The 24021-nt window shown below is 40.9% G+C and overlaps 1 protein-coding gene and 1 non-coding gene across 4 annotated transcripts in view; one reads left to right on the top strand and one right to left on the bottom strand.

Moving 5' to 3' along the window:
• Tbp (TATA-box binding protein) overlaps positions 1 to 22129 on the bottom strand; it is a 34784-nt gene extending 12655 nt beyond the window's left edge. Inside the window, exons 1-5 of one of the 3 annotated variants that reach the window (XM_029568485.1) lie at positions 22006 to 22116; positions 20736 to 20841; positions 18110 to 18278; positions 11121 to 11536; positions 9039 to 9126 (exon numbers count right to left, since the gene is read on the bottom strand). In XM_029568485.1, coding sequence (XP_029424345.1) covers positions 9039 to 9126; positions 11121 to 11536; positions 18110 to 18163 — 558 coding nt within the window. In that variant the 5' untranslated portion in view covers positions 18164 to 18278; positions 20736 to 20841; positions 22006 to 22116. Of the gene's footprint in view, positions 1 to 9038; positions 9127 to 11120; positions 11537 to 18109; positions 18279 to 20139; positions 20199 to 20735; positions 20842 to 22005 lie in introns of those variants that run through there. The other 2 variants (XM_008843404.3, XM_029568486.1) reach the window with 2 other exon arrangements.
• On the top strand, positions 16209 to 16312 carry LOC115072090. The gene has a single exon (XR_003851151.1). It is a non-coding gene; the product is annotated as a U6 spliceosomal RNA (small nuclear RNA).
• Positions 22130 to 24021: the final 1892 nt, after the last annotated feature.

The raw sequence follows: 24021 nt of genomic DNA, 5'->3' as shown, positions 1-24021 counted from the left end.
GAAAGAGATGTACCCTAGCTCAGAAGAATGTTATTGAATGCGTTAATGCTGTTGTAATGAAATGCTTCTTTTAATTTAAAAAAAAAAAAAAAAGAAAAGAAAATTGGGGCCGGATGTGGTGGCGCATGTCTTTAATCCCAGCACTTGGGAGGCAGAGGCAAGTGGATCTTTGTGAGTTCGAGGCCAGCCTGGTCTACATAGTGAGCTCCAGGACAGCTGGGGCTACAGGGAGACCATGTCTCAAAAAGACCAAAGAAAAGAAAAAGTGCTGTATACATATGCACTTGGGTTTATTCAATCATAATAAAATTATGTCATCTGCAAGAAAACAGGTGAAACTGGAGATTATCATAGTAAGCAAAATAAGCCAAATTTGGGGGCTGGAGAGACAGCTCAGTGGTTAACAGTAACTCCAGCTCCAGTGAGATCTGGCACTTCTCTACAGTCACCTGCACTCACATACACATACTCATACACATAAACATATGACTAAAATACATAAAATCTTTAAGTAAATAAAAATAAGCCGGACTCAGAGAAGTATCACAAGTTAGGGGGAAGAAGGGTAACAGTAGGAAGGGATTGGGAGGAAAAGAGAACAGTGGGTAATGGGGAGAGGGAAAGAGTGGAGTCCATGATATACATGTATGAAAACATCATAACACATTTCTTTTTTGTTCCCCCTCACAAAAATTAGTCTATTACATGGTAAGCAAGCACTCTATCACTGAGCTACACAGCTCAATTTTCGTATTTTTGCTTTTTTGAAACAGTTCTTACTACATATCCGTGGCTGCCCTCAACATAGTAAAAGCTATATAAGGCAGATCAACAGTCAGTATTATACTAAATGGGGAAAACACAAGACATTTCCACTAAAATCAGGAACAAGAGAAAGTTGCCCACTTTTTCCATTCTTATTCAATACAGCGCTGAAACTCTTAGCAATAAAACAAGAGAAGCAAATAAAAACAATGTAAATAAAAAGGATGGTACCAGGGGGGCAGCAGTGAGATGGCTCAGGTCAAAGAGTCTGATGCCAAACGTGATGACCTGAGTCTGATCCCTGGGATACACGTGGTGGAAGAAAATGGATTCTAAGCTATTCTCTGACCTCTACCTCATGCCATGGCACATGTGCACCCCGCCTCCCCCCGCACCCCTTCCAACACAAACAAGCACACAAAAAAACAAAAATGCTAACAGCCAGGTGTGGTGGTGCATGCCTTTTATCCAGCACTGGGGAGACAGAGGAAGGCAGATCTCTTTGAGACTGTGGTCAAGTTCCAGCCTAGCTGGGACTACAGGAAGACCCTGTCTCAAAAACAAACAGCCGGGCATGGTGGAGCATGCCTTTAATCCCAGTACTTGGGAGGCAGAGGCAGGCAGATCTCTGTGAGTTCAAGGTCAGCCTGGTCTACATAGTGAGTTCCAGGACAGCTGGGGCTACAGGGAAGCCTTGTCTCAAAAAGATAAAAAACAAAAAACAAAACAAAACAAAATAAAAAAGATACAGGCATAAGTAAGGACTTTCTGAATAGGACTCCAGTAAGTTGAAAAATAAAACCAATAATCAACAAATGGGATCTTATGAAATTAAAGTTTCCACACAGCCTGCAGAATGGGAAAAAAAATGCCAGCTATATATCTGACAGAAGATTAATATCCAGAATATATCAAGAACTCACAAAACTTTTTTTTTAAAAAAAAAAAAAAAAAAAAAAAAAAAAAAAAAAAAAAAAAAAAAAGGCTGATTGGGCTGGAGAGATGATTGCTCAGCGGCAGAGGGCACTGGCTGCTCTTGCAAAGGACCAATTTTTTTTCCATTTAGAATGCTGTTGGCTGTGGGCTTGTTGTATATAGATTTAATTATGTTAAGATACATCCCATTAAAATCAGGAACCAGACAAAGATGCCCACTCTCTCCATTCCTTTTCAATATACTGCTTGAAATTCTTGCTAGAGTAATAAGAGAAGGAAATTAAAGGAGTACTAACTGGAAAAAAGAGGTCAAATTATCCCTTTTGGCAGACGATATGATACTATACCTAAGAGATCCCAAAAATTCCACCAGAAAACTCCTAGAACTGATTGATACTTTTAGTAAAGTGGCAGGCTACAAAATTAATCTACAAAAATCAGTAGCCTTTCTAGATACCAATAACAAGCAATTGGAGAAAGTACAGGAAAATGCTCCCATTCACAATATCCGGAAAGAAAAAAAAATCTTGAAATAAAGCTGACTAAAGGCATCAAAGATCTCTACAATAAAAATTTTAAATCTTTGGGGCTGGAGAGCTGGCTCAGTGGTTAAGAGCACTGACTGCTCTTGCAGAGGACCTGGGTTTGATTCCCAGCACCCACATGGCAGCTACGAACCGTCCTTAACTCCAGTTCCAGGGGACTCCAAAGCCCTCTTCTGACCTCTGCAGCACTGCAAGACACAGGTGCACTCACATACATGCAGGCAATACACTCATACACATAAAATAAAAATAATAAATAAAACTAAAAAAATTTTTTTTTCTCAATCTTTAAAGAAAGAGCTTGAGGAAGACACCAAAAGATGGAAGGACCACCCATGCTCATGGATTGGAAGAATTAATATTGTGAAAATGACCACCCTACCAAAAGCAATATATAGAGTCAGTGCAATCCCAATCAAAATCCCCATGACATACTTCACAGAATTAGAAAAAAAATCCTTAAATTCATACAGAAGCACAAAAGACCCCCGGATAGCCAAAACAACCCTGAGCACAAACAGCAGTGCTGAGGGGATTCTATACCAGATCTAATCTATACTACAAAGCTACAGTCATAAAAACAGTATGGTACTGGCACAAAAATAAGACACAGAAGTCAGTGGAACACCATTGAAGACCCAAACCTAAGTATATGCAATTTCAGCAACCTGATAGTTGACAAAGGTGTCAAACACATGGAGGGAAGGTAGCATCTTCAACAAATATGCTGGCAAAATTGGATCTCCACCTGTAGAAGAATGGAACTAGATCCTTATCTTTCACCTTGAACAAAAGTAAACTCCAAATGAATTAAAGACCTCAATGTGAAACTCAAAACTCTGAAACTGTTAGAAGAAAACAGTGGCAGTAACCTGTAAGATATAAGTATAGGAAAGAACTTTCTAAATTGGACACCAATTGCTCAGGAATTAAGGTCAACAATCAACAAGTGGTTCCTTATTAAACTAAAAAGCTTCTGTACAGCAAAAGAAACAAGAAGGTGAAGAGAAAACCCACAGCAAACCAAAAAGCTCTGTACAGCAAAAGAAACAAGAAAGTGAAGAGAAAACCTACAGAGTGGGAAAAAAGTCTTCACCAGTGACCCATCTGGCAGAGGTTTAACATCCAAAATATATAAAAAACTCAAAAAACAAAGAACCAAGAAAACAAATGACCCAATTAAAAGATGGGCTAAAAATCTAAACAGAGAGTTCTCAAAGGAAGAAATAAAAACGGCTAAGAAACATCTTAAAAAGTATTCAACAGCCGAGCGTGGTGGTGCTCGCCTTTAATTCCAGCACTCGGGAGGCAGAGGCAGGCAGATCTCTGTGAGTTCAAGGCTACAGGGAGACCCTGACTCAAAAAGACTAAAAAAAAAAAAGTATTCAAGATTAGTAATTAGGGAAATGCTAATTAAAAGCACCCTAAGATTTCACCTTACTGCAGTCAGACTGGCTAAGTTCAAGAGAACAAATGATACCAAATGTCGGCGAGGATGTGGAGAAAGGGGAACGCTCATTCACTGCTGGTGGGATTGAAAACTTGTGCAACCCCTATGGCAAACAGTGTGGAGAACTCTTAAAAAACTAAAATGAACCTACCATATGACCCAGTTATACCACTCCTTGGCATATACCCAAAGAACTCATCCTATTGCAGAGACATTTGTACAATCATGTTTGTTGCTGCTCTTTTCACAAAAGCTAAGAGATATGGAAGCAACCTAAGTGTTCCTCAACTGACAAGTGGCTAACAAAAATGTGATACATTTACAAAATGGAGTTCTACGTTTAACAGTAAAGAAAGATGAAATAACGAAATTTTCAGGTAAATGGATGGATATAGAAACTTACACTAAGTGAGGTAACACAAACTCAGAAAAAAAAAAAAAAAAAGAGGCATGTTCTCCCTCATTTGTGGATCCTAGCACCAAATCCTTATAAGTGAGCGCATATCCTGATGTAACTGCAGGAACCCGAATATGGAAGGGAACCAGGGAGGTAAAGGGAAAGAAGGAACCCAAGAGAGAATAGTTGGAGTAAGGTGTTACTAAAGGAGAAATATGTAAAAAGGGGGTAAAGTGGAAAAAAATTCCTGATAAACTGGGGAAAAGGGGGCAAATTCTCATAAAAAAAAAAAAAAAGCCTTAAGCACAGAAGGAACCCAACAGGGATAAAGAAAGCCCTACCAGAAGTCATAGGGATGTTAAATGAAAATTGTGGTGCCAGAGGAGGGTTGCCCCCTTATGAGCTGTTGGCCAGAGGACCCTAGAGGTCCTCCAAACAATAAAGGCCATTGCCATATACCAGAAGTGGATGGTAAACCCCATTGCTGAAGACACTGCATGATGTGATCATGGGAGAGGGAGAAATCAAGCTTGGACTAAGCTGGAAACTTCCTGCCACTGGATGGATGGGTGGCTTTCATAGTGCCAGAAGGTGATATGCAGATGGCTGGGGGAGAATTCTGCTCAAAGACAGACCCCACATGCTGCACTACCAAGATGCCAAACAGGATGTTCCTGCTGGTGCAATAGCAGTGCATCTACTGTATGTATGACCAGCAAATTTTTGTTTGGATATAATGCCCACTCCTAGATGTGGAACACACATCTGGTACTGTACACCAGGCCAACACCCTGTCACAGGGGAGGATACAGCCCCCACTGGGGAAGCCACTGAAATTGTTTTGTTAGATGGATGTAATGCACCTGCTAAAGTACCATCTAAGTACCACCTGCTAAAGTATGGACTTTCCAGCACAGCTGTAAATGAGGGGGCGCCCACTCTTCTGTAACTAAACCCCATCATATGCTCTGTTAGCAAGTCCAATAAACTCATTAGGATTTTCTAAAACAAAAACAAAAAGAACAGAGCTAATGGAAACCTTCATTATTCCACCAAAGTTGACCCCATGTTGACAAATCACCTTTGGTCTTTGATTTCTTATTCCTATTTCCCCCAAAAAAACTTCATTTTGTGTGTGTGTGTGTGTGTGTGTGTGTGTGTGTATAGTTTTGGTCTTTTTGAGACAGGGTGTCCCTGTAGCTGCAGCTGGCCTGGATTTGCTGTGGAGACCAAGCTGTCCTTGAACTCACAGAAATCGATCTGCCTCTGCCTCCCTAGTGCCAGGATTAAACGTGCACCACGTTGAACATATTTTTTAATTGAATTTTTGGGTATTTCATACAGAACATCTCAAACAATCTTAATCATCTTTATACCCCCAACCCCACTGGTACTCTCCCATAGTCCCCCCACTGGAGCCCATATCATTGTATGTATATTTTTATGTAACCTGTTTCAAGTTATTTCTGGAAAAATGTTAAAAATTGCCTCTCTTTGGAATTAAAAAAAAAAAAAAAAAAAAGAAAAGAAAAAGAAAACTTGGTTAGCTGAAAGTGACCAAATAAACTGATTCTTTGTAGTTAACCTCCTGGTTAGCCTTCAGGTCAACTAAAAAACCACACATGAAGTAAGTTCCACATAAGTTCCATGTGTTTCCTATATTTAAAACTGTTCTTTTCCTCAATCTCCTGATGCTCAAATGCTACTACACTGCCAGTTTCAAGATTACAAAGCATGAAGTCCTCTCACAGAACAGAAACATGAAGAAAGCTAGCATAGAATGTAGCTTAGCAACCTGAGACTCTACTTGGTTTGGGCTATGCACACATCGTTCTTCTAATAATGCACTCAGAAACCCAAGACTTGCATATACTATGTACATACACTCCTCTGAACAATGCACCTACCACTTGTTAGCAACCTAGAGCCCCCACCTGAATTAACTATATACAGTCCTTACTCTGAATAATGCAGTAAGTTTCTCCTTCTTTTAACAACCATCAAATATAGATCCTATTCAATTGTACTACAGCCATGTCCAGGTACAAAGGTAGGGGGTTGGCAGTCTGATGTGGTACAGTAAGGCAAACTGTGTCTTCTAAGTGAACTTTTAGGGAGAATCCACTATTTACCATCTTATACCTATGCAGAATTGGGCACACATATGATTAAAATCAGTTGCATCGTGAGAAGAAACATGCTCAACAGAAGTTATATAACTCAAACCAGTCAATCAAAATAGGGAACCACCCAAACTACACTCATCATCTCCAAACTCTTCTTTCTTATAGGCCCTATAAAAAGAAACTCCAGGGAATAATGTGGGGCCCCTGAGTACTTTCTTACTCATGTGGCCCACTGTTACTTGTTTTGTTTTTTGAGACAGGATCTTCCTGTAGCCCCAACTAGCCTGGAACTTGCTATGTAGACCAGACTGGCCTTGAACTCAGAGATCCACCTACCTCTACCTCTGCCTTCTGAGTACTGGGATTAAAGGCAAATGCCACACACCAAGCCCACTGTCTCTCTTGAAAGCATGTTAACCTCTGATCTGTACTACTGCTTTGCAATGAATAAAGTTTCCTTGCTACTTTGCAATCTGTGAGGGCATTTATTTCTAATCCTTGAATAAAAGAACGTGAAAATACCTGGCCCAGACCCTGACCACCAGTAACAGAAGCATGAGGCCCTGTTACAAGATGGTATCTGAGAGCCTCTCACAGGAGGAAGCATAAGGAACTCTGACAGGAAGAAGTATAAGCTTAGCACTCTCATATGAGGAAGTTTAAAGCCCTCTCACAATAGGAAACCAGAAGCCCTCAGCTAACCTCAACTGAAAGTATGCAAAAAAGAGAACTGAGATTCACAAGTGAAGGAAATGGAGCTAATCTGGCAAAACTAAGATGGGGTACTGACACCAACAGACATGTAAGTCATATTAAATCCCAAGGTTTCTGGAGAACCTATAAATAACTAGAATTGTGTATTCCTCGATGACCTATCAAACTACAGACAGAACAGCCTTAGTCTTTTATTTTAAAAAATATTTTATTATTTTAAAAATTTTTATTGCCTGTGTGGTATGTAGTATACCTGTGTCATGCAGTGCATGTGGAGGTCAGAAGAGGACACTGGATCCCCTGGAACTGGAGTTATGGACAGTTGTTAGCCAACATGTGGCTTCTCAGATTTGAATCCAGGTCCTCTGCAAGAGCAGTCAGTGCTCTTAATTGCTGACCCAGAATCACTCCAGCCCCTGACTAGACTCTTGCTGGCCACCAGTTACTAGCAGCTTATGCAGGAATGAGAATTAAAACTATATTTTAAAAACTGCCCCCAATTTTTTCTTCTGCCCTCTTTTTCATATATGAAACTTATTTACCAGGCCTGGAGAGATGACTCAGTAGGTAAGACTGCTTGTTGTGCAACCATGAAGATCTGAGTTCATATCCCTGTACCCACATTAACAACCCAGGCATGGTCCTATACAAGCCTGCAATCCCAGCACTGAAGAGAGAAGACAGGAGGATCACCGGAGTTTGCTGGCTGTCAGCCTAGCCCCCCCCCCAAAAAAAAAGTGAGCTCCAGGCTCAGGAAAAAGGTAGAGAGAGAAAGATGAGAATAACTAACACCCTCCTCTGATCTCTGCATATGCACACAAATACACACACTTGCACACATATGTACAAACACACACCATACCCACAAGCCCCACTCCCCCAAACAAAACCACCTTAATTTCCCTTATTAGAAGAACCAGTATCTATTCAGTACTGGTTTCCATTGTGTAAAGGTTTACAGGTATGTGATGACACTGTGATGAATGTTTCCCACTTCAAGAAACCACTTCTGTAGATTAACTCAACCAAACTGCCTCTTGCCAGACCCAAGCACCCAGGCAGCTCTCTATATGGGCCTTACAAATGTCTATTCATTTTTCAATGCAAATGTTTCCTCTGGTACAGGTATAAAAGCCTGTAACATCTACGAGACTGCTATCTTAGAAACTGTCAAGCTTTCCCCATCTCCCAATCTTTTTTTTTCTAGTCCTGGTGATGGAATCCAAATCCTTGGGTATTGCCAGGCCATAATCTACCACAGAGCCACACTCCCAGCCCCTACAATCTTATTAGAAAAACCTTAAAAGAAAACCTTCTTGTACTTACATTCAACTATTAACTACTTACCCTTCTATTTGCATCTATGTAACTCCTCCCCAATTCTTACTGAAGTGGATACCATAAACATATCACCAGAAATGCTTTCATTTACTGATTTCACATGGTCCTTTGTCATAATGTGAATGCATGTAAACTTAGCTTACTATATGGATTTCTGAATATAGAGGGACTTGTACATACATAGCAGGGACTCAATAAAAACACAAAATGAAAGACTGGGGATTTGGTTGGTAGTACAGCACTTGCCTAGCACAGTTGAGGCCCTAGGTTCAAACTCTAATACTACAAAAAAAAAAAAAAAAATAATAATAATAATAATAATAATAATGAGACAAAAATATCCCAGAAAGAACTTGTCCTAGGTACAGAACATTTGAGATAAAACATGAAATTGATTTTGTTGGTATCAAGAAAAAAGCACAAGAGGGGCTGGAGAGGTAGCTCAGTGGTTAGCTCTTGCAAAGGGCCAAGGTTCAGTTCTCAGCACTCACATGGCAGCTAACAACCATCTATATTCCAGTTCCAAGGGATCCAATGCCTTTTTTCTGGCCTCTGCTAGCATTGCATGGCACAACTGCACTTACATACAAGCAGACAAAATACTCATACACACAAAATAAAAATAACTTTTCTAAAAAAAAAAAAAAGAAAAAAAAAGAAAATTAAGCACAATACAAACTTTCACACTAAAGAATTATTTGAAGAAAATTCTTATGTTTTTCTATATAGTCTGTACTTTCTAAATACAAGAAAATGGGTCTGACCTTGGGATTATATTCAGCATTTCGGGCACGAAGTGCAATGGTCTTTAGGTCAAGTTTACAACCAAGATTTACTGTGGATACAATATTTCTGTAAGAAATATGAAAAGAAAACATGATTAAGATATTTAACTTGTACATAATGAGGTATTAATTGATGTTCTGAGTCTTCACTAGACTTTAATTAAAAACAATAAACAACAACAAAAAGAAAAGGCCTACTAAATGTTTAGCTTCCATGAACCAGATATTATCAGCACTCACAATGCACTGTGAAGAGGTAACTACTACTCCCATGATCAAAGAAGTTGAGGCTTCCAGGGAATTTACCACGTTTGGGAGCAAATGACCCCCAAGTAAAGGAGCCAGGACTTGGGTGTCTGCAAAACCATGCCCTGAAGTTTCACATAACATCTCTCCCTACTGAGCTCTGAAATACCAACACTATCCTACTTTCAAAGTCACTATTTATAGTGAAAACAGGCAGTCCTCTCAAAATAAGAAATCTTTTGGAGGGATGAGAATTCACTTTTCATGGTAAGGAAAAAATGTTTTCTGTTAGCCTTAATATCAAAATATATAGAATCATCATTAGCAGGCTGAGGAAATGGCTCAATTGGTAAGTGCTTGCCATGCAACCACGAAGACCTGAATTCCTAGAACTCATGTAAATAAAAGCCAGGCATGGTGATGTGCATTGGCTTGCATTTGCAATCTCAGTGCTGAGGAGATTCAGACAGGAAGATTTCTGCACTGGGTATGGTGGAGCACATCTTTAGTCCCAGCACTTGGAGGGCAGAGCCAGGTGAATTTCTGTGAGTTCCACGCCAGCTGGGGCTACAGGAAGACCCTGTCTCAAAAAAAGACAAACAACAACAACAACAACAAAAATGTATGCAGGCAAGATTTAACTTTGGGGGTAATAGTCAAGATTCATGATTGCACACCACTTAAGTTTCAAAACCGATCTGGCATAGTCAGGCATGGTGGCACATGGGAGGCAAGAGGCAGGCAGATCTCTGTGAATTCAAGGTCAGCCTGGTCTATCTAGTGAGTTCCAGTCCAGCTGGCGATACAGGGAGACTATGTCTCAAAAAGACCAAAATTTAAAAAAATGATCTAGCATGGCCTAAAAATGAAAATTATATATGGAAAAAGATAACCAAGTACAAGTAGAAAACAAATAAAAAAAAATAAACAGAAGAGTGGAGAGTATTGTGCACAAAACTGAATAGTGTCACCTGCAAAGGATCCTTTACTCCAGGACATGCACTATCTAAAAATAAAGCTATATACTGGTCACTGAGTGCTATCTGGGAAGTTTTGGCTGTTTTTCAGGAAGAAAAAAAATTTGCCCATCCTTCTTACTTTAGATACAGAACCCACTAGAGGTCAGAAAAGCTCATTATGACAAGAACTGCCATCTTCGCCTTGTAAGAGGGACATAAATCTTCAAAGTTGTGAATATAACCCTCAAGAAAAAAGGAAAAACCAGGGGCTGGAGAGATGGCTCAGCGGTTAAGAACACTTGTTGTTCTTGCAGAAGACCTGGGCTCAAATCCCAGCACCCACATGGCAGCTAACAACTGTTTTTTTTTAAAAAAAAAAAAAAAGCCTCATTTCATTCAACAATTCCAACAGCTCTTCCCTTCAAAATTAAAAAAAAAAAAAAAAAAAAGAAGAGAGAAAAAAAAGGAAAAACCAGGACCCCCTAAGACCTGTGCTAACACTATGGCTAATCCTATAATATAACTGTTTTCTGCCTGGTTTCTGACTCAGCCAATCTGCTACACGAAAATGTCTACAGTATCAATGAAACTCAGTATGCATTTTAGTGGCCCCTGTACATAAACACAAGCAACTGACTCACTCTGTAGCTCCAATTCCTTGTCAAGGACCTTGGAATAGAATTACCATTGAGCTACTTCCAATGTCTGAAAGCAAATAATGTAATACAACTCTGAAAGCCTTCTCTGGTACAGAGGACAGAGAACACCAAACAGAAATGTATGGGTGTCCGTGGAGGCACGGGGGATGGGGACACACAAACACACACATGCGCACACATATACACCATATACTCACTGTAGCTGTGGTACAATTCCAGAGCTCTCAGAAGCTGGTGTGGCAGGAGTAATGGGAGTCATAGGAGTCATTGGAGAAGGGTACAGAGGGGTATTTCCTGGCAAGGGTGCAGTGGTCAGAGTTTGAGAATGGAAGAGCTGTGGGGTTTGGCCTGAGGCACCCTGTGTGGGTTGCTGGGATGCTGACTGCTGTACTACAGCTGCTGCAGTTGCTATTGCTTGCTGCTGCTGCTGCTGCTGCTGCTGCTGCTGTTGCTGCTGCTGCTGCTGCTGCTGCTGTTGCTGCTGCTGTTGCTGCTGTCTTTGTTGCTCTTCCAAAATAGACAGACTGCTGGTGTTCTGAATAGGCTGTGGTGTCAGTCCTGTGCCATAAGGCATCATTGGACTAAAGATGGGAATTCCAGGAGTCATGGCACCCTGTGGAAAGAAAGGGGAGAATGATCAGGACACCAGTGTTAAGGATTTTAGGTTCTTGGCTGGTGGAACTCGGGTAAGATTGTAAAGCACTGATGGTTTCTGAGTATAATGGGTCATTCAGTATTAGTAGGGAATGTCAGGCATGGTGGTAAATCCCTTTAATCCTAGTACTTGGGAGGCAGAGGCAGTGAGATCGAGGCCAGCCTGGTCTACATAGCAAGCAGCAGGCCAGCTGGGGCTTCAGGGAGACCCTGTCTCAAAAAACAAAACAAAATAGTATTAGTAGGGAAGAACTTGGTGTTCTTAGGTACATCACTTTTTTTCTTTAATACTGAAGATAGGCGATGAGAGCTTAGAATTTGGAATCTGACTGCTATTTATGACATGCAGGAACTTGAGAAAGATGCTTAGCCTCCTAATCGTATCTAGAAAGTTGGGAGAAAAGCTATAGTGGCCTATGTCTCTGTTCAAAGTACTACCCCAGTATATGAGGAATACCCATCAATCAAACATCTGTCCAATGTGAATAATCAATTACATAGTCACCTGGAGAAGATGATCCAAGATGACAAGCTCATAGGCTACTAGCATACTAGTAGAAAAATTAATAATTTATTCTACCAAAAGCATAAATCAACAAAGGCTATAAAATAATACCAATTGGCTTTTCTATAAGACATCAAACTTTTATAAACATTATTTTTTCATTATTTATGCAGCAGCAGGAAGAACAGGGGATAGCAAAAAATGTATACAGTGAGCTAAGTATGATAGTGTACACCATTAGTCCAAGCACTCAGAAGGCAGACAGGCAGACCTATTCTGAGTTCAAGCTCGGCCTGGTCTAAATAGTGCTTTCCAGGCCAACTAGGGCTATGTAGTGAGATCTGTACCCCAACCTACCCCCACAAGAAAATCTATACTGTGGTGGAACAGTCTACTATTGCGACTACCATTGATTTCTATAAAAATTATGAAACTATTAACTAGAGGAGGCAGGCAGATCTCTGTGAGTTCACTGGTCTACACAGTGAGCTCCAGGCTCCAGGGAAACCCTGTCTCAAATAAAAAAATAAATAAATAAAAAATAAAAAAGAACTGTAGACTATCAACTCCAGAGCCAAGCACAAGAAACCTCGTTGGTCAGAGTAGTCAAAGAGAATCCCAAAACAATATAAGCTATTGCCATTGCCCTTGGTTGCCTACCAGAGCTTGAAGGTAAGCTCCCATTGCTAAAGATACCACATATTTCAGACACAGGACTTGGAGGAATTGAGCTGGAATTGACCTAGAAAGCCTCCTCCTTGAGGAACAGCTCTCATAGTATTAGAAGGTACTAGGCAAGCTGCCAAGAAAAGCAACCAGTAGGCCTACTGTAAAGCCTATGAACCACAACATGACCAGCCCAGCAAGATATCATTAAGTCATATATTGGTGGTAACTAACAACTGTCTAATTGGACTTAAGGACAATTTAAAAGGAGGGAATTCATGGTTGGTAGTCTAAAACTAGCCAAATACCTGTTGCTGAGAGCCTACTATTGCCATTTCCTCCCTTGGCCCCTTGCTCAGCCTGCTTTCTTATGCAACATAGGCCCACCTGCCCAGAGGTGGCACCACCCAGTGGGCTGGGCCCTCCCACATCACTCAACAATCAAGAAGATGCCCCACAGACATGGCCACAGGCCAATCCAATGGAGGCATTTCCCCAGTTGAGGTTCTCTCTACCCAGGTGTGTCAAGTTGACACTAAAGCTATCCAGCATAACTGACCCCTTGTCAACTTGACACATAAACACTTCACTATTAAACCATACCCTTTCCAATTCTTGTCCTCAAAATACGATAGTAACATTAATATCACAACATGAGACAGGACAACCTTAAAACCCTCTCGGTCCTGAATTTAAAAAGCCAAACACTTAAAAAGTTCATAGTTTCTTCTAAAAGTCTCTTAGCTGTGGGCTTCTGTAAATCCAAAACAAGTACTGTCTTATTTCAAAGGGAAGAATTGGGCACTCCTAAGCAAAACCAAAGTCCAGCAAAGTAGCTCAAGGTTTGACATCTGGGATTCACTCATGATCAAAGGGTTCTGGCAGCTCCACTTCTCTGACTCTGCCATCCATAGCACACACAACTCATCTTGCAGACCCAGGCCAGCTCCATCCCACACCTCACTAAAGAAGTACTTTTGCCAGGCGTGGTGGCACAAGCACTTGGGAGGCAGAGGCAGGTAGATCTCTGTGTTTCAGGCCAGCTGGGGCTACAGGGAGACTCTGTCTCAAAAAGACCAAAGGGGGAAAAAAAGAAAAGAAAAAAAAAAAAAAAGGAAAAAGAAAAAGTACTTCTTTAGTGAGGATTGAGAGCTACACTTATCTACGTGCGTAAGTATTTAGAAGAAGTACTTTTTTTTTTTCACCAGAGGCTAGTACAGAGATCCATAACTCATCAAAATGCAAAGAATAAATGTCTGTAAGGAGCCCAGCCCCAACTGGTATATCTACAATGCAACCCCTACACCCAAGGCCCAGGGAACATTATGGAAAGGGGGAAGGGAAGCTGTAAGAGCTAGAGAACCAAGATGTCTACTGCTTGATAGTTTCTTCCAGGCATGATAGGGAAGTTGTACCCATGAAATCATAACAATATAGTTGTCTAAACAAGGCCTACATAATGACACTAATTGACATGCCAAGGTGGATGGGGGAAATTCCACAAGGTCACACCTCTAGATGAAGAGCTATAGGCAATCAATGTTTGCTGACGGGGGAGAATCAGTTTTTCCAGGGACAAGCTCCCTGATAGGTTATCCAAGGTAGTCAGTCCTAAACATATGACATACTAGTACCATTAAATGGACTCAGTAGGTGTGTATCTCTGTGTGTATATGTATAACAATAATAATTAAAGACAAGGTAAAGATATTGAGAGGGAGTGGTGGGAACACGGAAGTTGGAGGGGAAGAGAGAGAAGTGAAAATGATGTAAATACAGTACTCATGTATGAAATTATCAAAAAAATTTTAAAAAATTAATATTGGGTGAGCAAGATGGCTCATCAGGTATATTAGTCACTTTTCTGTTGCTGTGACAGAAACACTGACCAAAGAGATTTATAGAAGGAAGAGTTTGCGCTTACGGTTCCAGGGGAATTACAGTCCGTCATGGCAGGGAGGCATGGCAGCAGAGGTGGCTGGAGGAGGAGCAGTGGAAGCTAAGCTCTACATCTTCCAGCAGGCACAGGAAACAAGAGAGCAACTGGAGATCCGGCAAAGCTTAAGAACTCTCTAAGCCATGCCTGCTGTGTTGTATGTCCCCCTCCACTCCCCTCCCAGGATAGCCATACCTTTGAACACCTCCCAAAACAGCGCCACCATGTGGGCACAAAATGTCCAAATACTTGGAGTGTATTGGGGGACATTTTCATTCAAACCATAGTTAAATATCGGGCAAGTGATATGGCTCATCAGGTAAAGGCACTTCCTACCAAGGCTGAAAGAACTGAGCTCAGTTCCTGGGACCCACACAGTGAAGAGAGAGAACCATATTGCCCTCTGACATCACACACATGCCATGGCCATATACATGCAGTAATACCAAAGCTCTAAGAGGTTTGCTATACTTCTTTTTTCTTTTTTTGAGACAGGGAACTCACTATGTAGACCAGGCTGGCCTTGAACTCACAAAGATCCACCTGCCTCTGCCTCCTGAGTGCTGGGATTAAAGGCGTGCGCCACCATGCCCGGCTACTTCTTTCTTTTTTAGAATATTTTTTGAGACCACATCTCACTATGTAGTCCAGGCCGGTCTCCAACTCACCACCTTCCTTGCTTCACTCTCCAAAGTGATGGGAACATAGTGTGGATCATCACATTGAGCTAAAGTAAAATCAGCTTGCAAGCCAGGCATGGTGACACATTCCTCTAGTCCTAGTACTTAGGAGGCTGAGGCAGGAGACTTTGAGTTTCAAGCCAACCCAGGCAAGATCTTGTCTCAAAGCACCTCCCCAGCACCCCACTCCTGCCACCATTTTAAAAAATTAGCTGTGAAACACATCATACATAAAAAGCTAAAACTATAAGGATAAGCTCCTTATGCTTTGGGGGAGACAGAGATTTATCTAGATAAAAAACTGGTAACTAAACCAGAAAAAAATGAGTCAGAATGTTGTTATTTTCCTATCATCCCAGCACAGTGAAAACAGGCAAGAGGATCAACTGGGGCTACCTACATAGCAAGACCTAATCTCAAAAAAAAGGAAAAAGTTGTTTTATTTTTCTTTCTTTATTTTTTCAAATATTTTATTATTTTTATGTGTATAATTTTGTGCTTCCATGTCAGTAGGTGCACCCATGTTGTACAATGCCCACAGAGGTCAGAAGAGGGCATCAGATCCCCTGGCACTGGAGTTTTGGAACGTTGTTAGCTCCCATGTGAGTGCTGGGATTCGAGCCCAGGTCCTCTGCAAGAGCAGCCAGTACTATTAATTGCCAAGCCGTCTCTCCAGCCCCTTTCTTCTCTTTGGAAGGCATCTCTAAGAAAATTAAAAGGCAAACAACCAAGTGGGAGAAAATATCTCTATTATGTCTGAGAAGGGACTGAAAATATACAGAATATATAAGTGGATCTTAGAACTTTAAGATCAACAAATGAACCAATAAAAAATGGGCAACATGTGCTCGATTTGGCAGCACATATACTAAAATTGGAACGATACAGAGATTAGCATGGCTGCTGTGCAAGGATGACATGCAAATTTGTGAAGCGTTCCATATTTTTCTATCCATCTGCTAATCTAGTAATTAAACTCATGTCTACAATTACAAAAAAAAAAAAGGGCAACACATACGAAGGACATTTTACAAATAAAATATATAAATGGCCAATAAAGTATTTGACAAGATGCCCAGGACTATTATCATCCCAACAAAAATCAAAGCCACAACAAAGTATTACTGGGTAATGCTAGTTTGGTGAGACGTAAAAGTGTTGATGAGAATGTGAAAAAAACTAGAATTTCCCCACTGTTGTTGAACAGCAAAATGTAGAGCCACTTTAGCCAACATGATTCTGTTTTTAAAAAAATAAAGTTAGCCAGGCATGGTGGTACACACCTTTAATCCTACCACTTTGGAGGCAGAGACAGGCGGATCTCTATGAGATCGAGGCCAGTCTAGTCTTCATGGTAAGGTCCAAGCCGGCTGGGGCTACAGGGAGACCTTGTCTCAAAAAGACAAAAATATGGGGCTGGAGAGATGGCTCCACGGTTAAGAGCACTGGCTGCTCTTGCAGAGGACCTGGGTTTAATTCCCAGTACCTACATGGCAGAAAACAACCATCTGTAACTACAAAACTAGGAGAATCTGATGCTCTCTTCTGACCTCTGCTAGCATTGGGGGGCAAATAACTGTCCATAATGCCAGTTCCAGGGGAATCCAATATGGGTATATTTACATACATGTAGGCAACACATTCATACACATAAAATAAAAATATTTTAAAAAGACAAAAATAATAAATAAAAATAAAGTTAAATATACACACCTATATGTAGTCTGGAAGTATTTACCTAAGATAAATAAAAATATAGCACACACAAGTAGTTCTAGAACCTTTATTCTTAATAGTTTCAATCTAAAAACAACTCAGAATGTGAGAGGACAGACAACAGACACTTGGCAATAAAAAGAAATTATATACGGTTACATAAATGTTACACTGGGCAAAGAAAACAGAAAATGCACACACAGACATAGACATAGACACACACACACACACACACACACACACACACACACGCGCGCGCGCGCGTGCGCGCGCACGCACACATGCACGCATGCACGCGTGCACTGTATGGCAAGGCTATAAGAGTGATTGCAAAGAGGAAAAAGGGATTTATTTTCTGGGGTAAATGCAATGTTCTACAGCTCACAGAGATGTGTTGAATAAGAAAAGGTACAGTTAAAATGAGTACTTTTTTGTACATAAAAACTGTTTCATAAGAGATTCTTAAGAAGTACATCTATGCAGTTAAGAGCACTGGCTGCTCTTGTAGAGGGCCCAGGTTCAATGCCCAGCACCCACATGGGGGGGGGGCAAATAACTGTCTATAACGCCAGTTCCAGGGGAATCTAACGCCCTCTTCTGGCCTCCATGGGCACTGTACAACATGGGTACACTTGCATATATGCAGGCAATAACACTCATACACATAAAATTAAAATAATAAAATATTTTTTTTTTAAAAAAAGAACATCTGTGACTTAGAGATTTTAACATTAAAAAGGAAAAGAATAGAAAATAATGTGGTAAGGGTTAACATCCGAAGTCAAAAATCCAACTACCAACTAAAGTATTCTTCTAAGGGTTTAACAAAGAGATTAGTTTTATGGATAAATAATTTAGATTACAAACTCCAAGTAAAATAGTATTGTACCTATCCAAAGCAGAATTTTTCATAAACTAAAACGAGATTGAAAAACATACAAACCCAATACTACATGATTAAATTCCCCTTCTTTTGCTCTCTCTTAAAGGGCACAAGTCCACCCTCCTTTGCCACTCCCTCCTGATTACCTGTGGGGAGGCCAAGCCCTGGGCGTAAGGTGGCAGGCTGTTGTTCTGATCCATGATGCTCACTTTCTTCAGTACTCAGATTTTTCGTGGCACATCCTGTGCACACTCTTCTCAGAAACTTCCTCAATTCTCTGGGCTATCTTCACACACCATCAAAGAGTGATGCTACCTGTAAAAGAATAAACTTAAGGAAAGGATACAGGTAACCAGTAATATAAGCAGAAATTCATGTTTACACCACACACACACACACACACACACACACGTGCCATTTTGACAAACTTTAATCCCCAAATCCTATTTCTTCCATGTTTCATGTGACTATATTCAAACGCGAAACCACCAAAGAAACAAAAACTATGCTGCAATATGTTTAAATACTCCAACATCACTCAATATTCAGGTGTCAAGATCAATTTTAAAAACTTTTGGGAAAGGGGCTAGAGCAAGATGGCTCAGCAGGTAAAGGCCATTTGATGTCAATTCTGATGCCCTGGGTTGGTTTGCCCACATAGTAGGAGAGAACCAACGCTCACAGGTTGACCTCTGACCCCCAATAAATAAATAAGTGTAATTTTTTGAAAAAAACATTAGGGTCAAGCCCAACCCCCCCCCAAAAAAAAACTTTTTGAGGAAAAACATCTAGGGAAAACTAATTCCTAAGCAACCTGTATTATCAAAGCATAACACTTACTAAGCACTCTTTACATAGCACTGTTAGGTTAAGTTCAGGTTTTATTTTAAAGCACTCTACTCAATTTTATACCCCTTACAATGTCTTGGGCATAAAGTTTCATAAATTTGAATTGGACACTATATGCTTGAAATAATCATTTATTGAGTTCCAATTTTCATTAAAGACAAAACAATAAATGAAACATTATTTTTATAAATGCAATATTCTTGCCATCTCAGATACATTAATGCAAACTGTGCCCCATCTGGGTTTCTTAAATCATCATCTCTTTAGCGATTGTGAATATGACTGTGGCTATGAAACATAAAGATGAATCAAGAGACTGTTAAAAGACCCATTTTTTTCCTTGTGGTAGTGATGGTGATCAAATCCAGAGCCTCATGAATGCTAGGTAAATGCCCATCCTCAGGTTTTTTTTTTTTTGGTCTTTTTTGAGACAGTCTCTCTATATCCCCAGCTGGCCTGGAATTCACTATGTAGACCAGGATGGCCTCAAACTCACAGAGATCCACCTGCTCTGTCTCTGCTGGGACTAAAGGCATGTGCTACCACACCCAGCCCATCCTCAGTTCTTAAAAGACATTTTTTTCAGTTCCGTTCAAGAGAACCAATAACTTGCTCAGCGGTGCTATAAGGAATGAATGAATCATCAATGGACAAACAGACTGAATGAGTTAACAAATCAAGACGAGACTAGCTATACATACAGTAGCACAGAGCAAATATTAGCTATTACAATTAGATATTAAACATTTATCATCATCTAATCTCACATAGAACTTACAGGTTTCAAAGTTACAAGTTGTATATCTGAAGACCCATATTCAGTTTAAGTACATGGTACAGAGTAAGCATTCTGACATTAGTTGAATCAATAAAAGAATCACTTTGAAGGGCTATAGAGATGACTCAGCAGTTAAGAGCACTGGCTGCTCTTGCAGAGGACCTGGGTTTGATTCCCAGCACCCACATGGCAGTAACAACCGTCTGTAACTCCAGTTCCAGGGAATCTGACAACCTCTTCTGACTTCCACAAGCACTGCATGACACTGGTACACTTACACACATGCAGGCATAACACTCATACACATAAAATTTTTAAAAAATCACTTTGAGAGGACAAAGGACCCAAAGATATTTCTACAAACTCATCACTGAAAAATGAGGTAAGACAGGAGCGAGCGAGCGAGCGAGCGAGCGAGAGAGAGAGAGAGAGAGAGAGGAAGAGAGGAAGAGAGAGAGAACCTGCTTCTGAAAATATACTATATATAAGAAAACTGGGCTGGAGCCATGACTCACTGGTTGCTCTTACAGCTCGATTCCCAGTACTCACATGGTGGCTAACAACTGTCTGTAACTCCAGTTCCAGGGGATCCAACAGCCTCTTCTGACTTCCTCAGGACATTGCATGACACAGGTGCACTTACATACATGCAGACAAAACACTCAAACATAAAAATTAAAATAATTTAAAAATATTTTTTAAAAAAAATCATGTGCTGGAGATGGTCCAGGGATTAAGAGCACCGAGTATTCTTACAAAGGACCTAGGTTCAGTTTTCAGTACCTGCAGCTAAAAAACATCCCTAACTCCAGTTCCAGGGGATCCAATGCACTCTTCTGGCCTCCTTGGGCACTGCACACATGGGGGCGCTTACATACAAGGCAGGCAAAACACTCACACACACCAAATAAAATACATTTTTAAAAAGGAAACTAGCTAGCCTGGTCTACATAGCAAGTTCCAGGTCAGCTGAGGCTACGGGGCGACCCTGTCTCAAAAAGAGAAAAGAAAAGAAAATCATTACACTTTTTTTTCTAACATTACACTGTAAAAGAAGTGCTTCAGATACAAAGATGAAGAGGATATAGTCTTTGGCACTAAAAAAGTCTAATATGAAGGCTATGCAGATAATTGTAAAAACTTACTAAGCACTATAACAGCAGATATGCACTAAGCCAAGATCCATGTAGCCTGAAACCAGTATACATGTCTTCAAAATCTTTACATTTAGTACTGGGCCTGGCGCGCAGTCTGTGATCATGAATGAACACCATGGAAGAAAGAACACAAACAAAAGTCAGAGAGACTAAAGAGAGACCGGTGTTTTCATAAAGCAGGGACCATCTAACATAAGTCTAGCAAAGGGAACAAAAATGTACAAATCTTCTCTACAGGCAAAAGTGAACAAAGACATCAAAGCATACAATTTGCAAGTGACAAGCCTAGTACGGAAAGTCTCTGCAGATGACACTGCAGCTATACGCAAGGTCACATAATCAGGAGTATGAGAGCAGTTAAAGGGTTTTAAAGTGCAGCATGAGTATCTTTGTCATGAGCAGATAAATTTGAGAGAACTGAAGAATGAAAATTCAATTTCAGAAGTTACTGCTATAGTTGAGACAAATGAAGGTTGGATTTAAGGCCCAAAGTATGACCAGAGATTTATCCAGCACATTTGGTGGATCCTGATCACTTTCTGCAAATGAAGTTTACAGAACTGGTTGGTTACATAAGAGGGGAATTTGGGGCAAGCTATGCAGAGGTCATCTGACTCTTGAGGATGGCATAGATAATCTTCCCTCGCCTGTATCATAAACCGTATTTATGATCATTGCATTAATATACTCTTCGGCTATTTGCAGTGTTTTCATCTTTTGGAAACGGCCCATATTTGGGAAAGGCAATCAAACTAATTCAAGCTTCTTCTAACCCAATCTGGCATCCTTTGCCAGAAAACCCTATCCAGAATTTTGGGAAATCACACTACCCTAAGCCTAGAGACGGAAAAAGTGGAGTGTATTTCTATCTTAAGTTCTATCATGCTTGAAGTCTCACGCTTCGGACAAAAACTTAAGTCTCAAGAACTGCTTTCTAACAAAACCATCTTCGCTGGAGTAAAACGAGCCAGCGAAACTGTCTTCTAACAGGGAAGCAGCTAAGGCCCGCGGTGCGCAGGGCCGTATGGTGCCGGCCCCACAAAGCATCCCACACTCAGTTCTGGATTTCGGGGCCCGGTCACAGCCGAAGCGGAGGTGCAGCGCCCGGGACCCTGAGCAGCCACAGCACGCGCGGACGACAGTTCCCTCCCGGGCCACGCGCCCATTCCGCGTCTCCTCCCGCCGTCTCTAGAGCGTTGCTGCAGGGTCGTCTTTACCAAGACCCTCAAAGCAGAGAAAAGGCAGATAGCACTGTTACCTGGGCACTGCAGAGGTGACGACGCGACAGCGGAAACCTAGCTGAACAGCTACCAGAAGCCCGCCACCGCGACCCCGCTCGACCTCACCGAACGCTTGACGCGTTTTGATAGCGTCACTTCCGTCGGTTGCGCTCTCGACGTTGGCTAGTGGTTCCACCCAAAGCTTGGCCTGGGAAGCCGGGGCTGTAGGTCACTCCAAAAGGAAACAGGGGCGGAGCTTACCAGCAGTTCCGGGGTGGGGCTGCTTCGACAGTGCCCTTTCTGATTGGTTGTTGTCAAACTCCGGCGAAATACTGATTTTCTAAGCAGGGGAAGACTCTGGGTGTGTGGCGCTGGCAATTGAACCACGGCAATCGTTCGCCCACTGAGCTGCTTCCCCAGCCCTTCTGTTTTCAGTAGTAGTAATGTTGCCTTGGCTTCTGTAAAGCTGAATGATAGTGGTAGTAATTGCCTCCTAGATGCTTGTGAGATTGATAACATGAATGGCAAGCACTACTCCTTACCATGTTCACAGTGAGTCTTAATTCATGTCCAAACAACAAAAACAGGCAGCTTGCGGTCACAAATTCATTTACATTCTAACTTCGCTATTACCATCTCTCTTCTCTGCTGTCACAAGAACGTGCAGCTATTAATTAGGCTGTTTATTAATGCTTGACTCCAACATATTTTGATTTCTTCATTCAGTGGTTCATCTAGGCATGTGTATATGTTGTGCTGCTCCCTTGTCTTTGTACCGTCAGTGAAGTAATGAGCTCCTTAAGGATAACTTTTTTTTTTTAGTGCCCTGGACAGTACCTGTATGTATAGAATGTTAACCTATGCATAAACTCTTTCCTCCTAAATTACACATTCTCTCCTGGAGGGAAGAGAGAAGCTCAAAAGATTCAGGAAACTAAGGAAACTTACAAGGTTCGGGAAGCTCAGAAAGTTACAAGATTCCCAAGGTCCTTCCCCCAAGGTTATTTACACAGTGAACAAGAGACTCCTGACTGCAAGATGTTCAAAGAGCTCCAGGTACATAGCTTTCATGAATCGTAACACATAACACACAGGAGTGGGATTTTTGTGATTCAGCTGCCTTCAAGTCATTTATGCGCTGGTAAGTAACCCACGAAAAACTCTTTGGTTCACCTAGCTAGATTTGGGTGAAATAATTTCTTTGACCTGTTGGTGCTGCATTAGCGGTAAACAGATGTGAGTACAGGTTTCCCTAGGAAGTGTCACACAACAAATACTATATTTCTCTGTCCATTACTATTTTTACATTTATTTATTTATTTACTTTATTTATTCACTTTATTTACTATTTATTTATTTATTTGTGTGTCTTTGTCTATGGGCACACCATAGCACACATGTGGAGGTCAGTTTACAGGAGTCATTTCTCTCCTACCAGGGATTGAACTCAGGTTGTCAGGATTGGTGGCCAGTGCCTTTATTCACTGAACAATTTTGCCCAGCAATCTGTCCATAGGATTTTAAAGAAAATCCTTTGTTTCATTCTTTGTTCAGAGTAAAACATAACGAGAATTAAAAAAAAAACAAAAAAAAAAACATTTTCTTGTTCCATAATTGAAGGTGCACATCAAGCAATTTCCCTACATTAGCCAGTTACCTGCTTCCCTGTTATAAAAGGATGTCCGTGTAAGAAAATGCATATAAACACATACAGCTAAAGAAGTAATGAAATAAACAGCATTATCACAACATTCCTTCCAAATCCTGAACAAACAGCCCCTTCCTGCTCATCTGCTCATTTTATATTGTATAAAAGAGTTATGTAGTGATTTGTTGTCTTTGGTCAACTTCTGGAACTTGCTATGGAGACCAGGCTGGCCTCGATTTCACAGGCCCACCCACTTCTGTCTCCCGAGTGCTGGGATTAAAGGCGTGCCCCACCACGTCCGGTAAATTGATCAGTCTTTTAACATTTTATCGTCTAACAGTGAATTAGTGTGTTTTCTTTACACCTCCGCCAGCCTTCTTGGAATAAACAGGTGGCTCCGTGATCG

The sequence above is a fragment of the Nannospalax galili genome, unplaced genomic scaffold (assembly GCF_000622305.1).
Source record: "Nannospalax galili isolate Female #2095 unplaced genomic scaffold, S.galili_v1.0 scaffold60, whole genome shotgun sequence".
In the NCBI taxonomy this organism is placed as follows: domain Eukaryota; kingdom Metazoa; phylum Chordata; class Mammalia; order Rodentia; family Spalacidae; genus Nannospalax; species Nannospalax galili.
The sequence above is the reverse complement of the archived record's forward strand: the minus strand, read 5'-3'. Positions and strand labels throughout refer to the sequence as shown.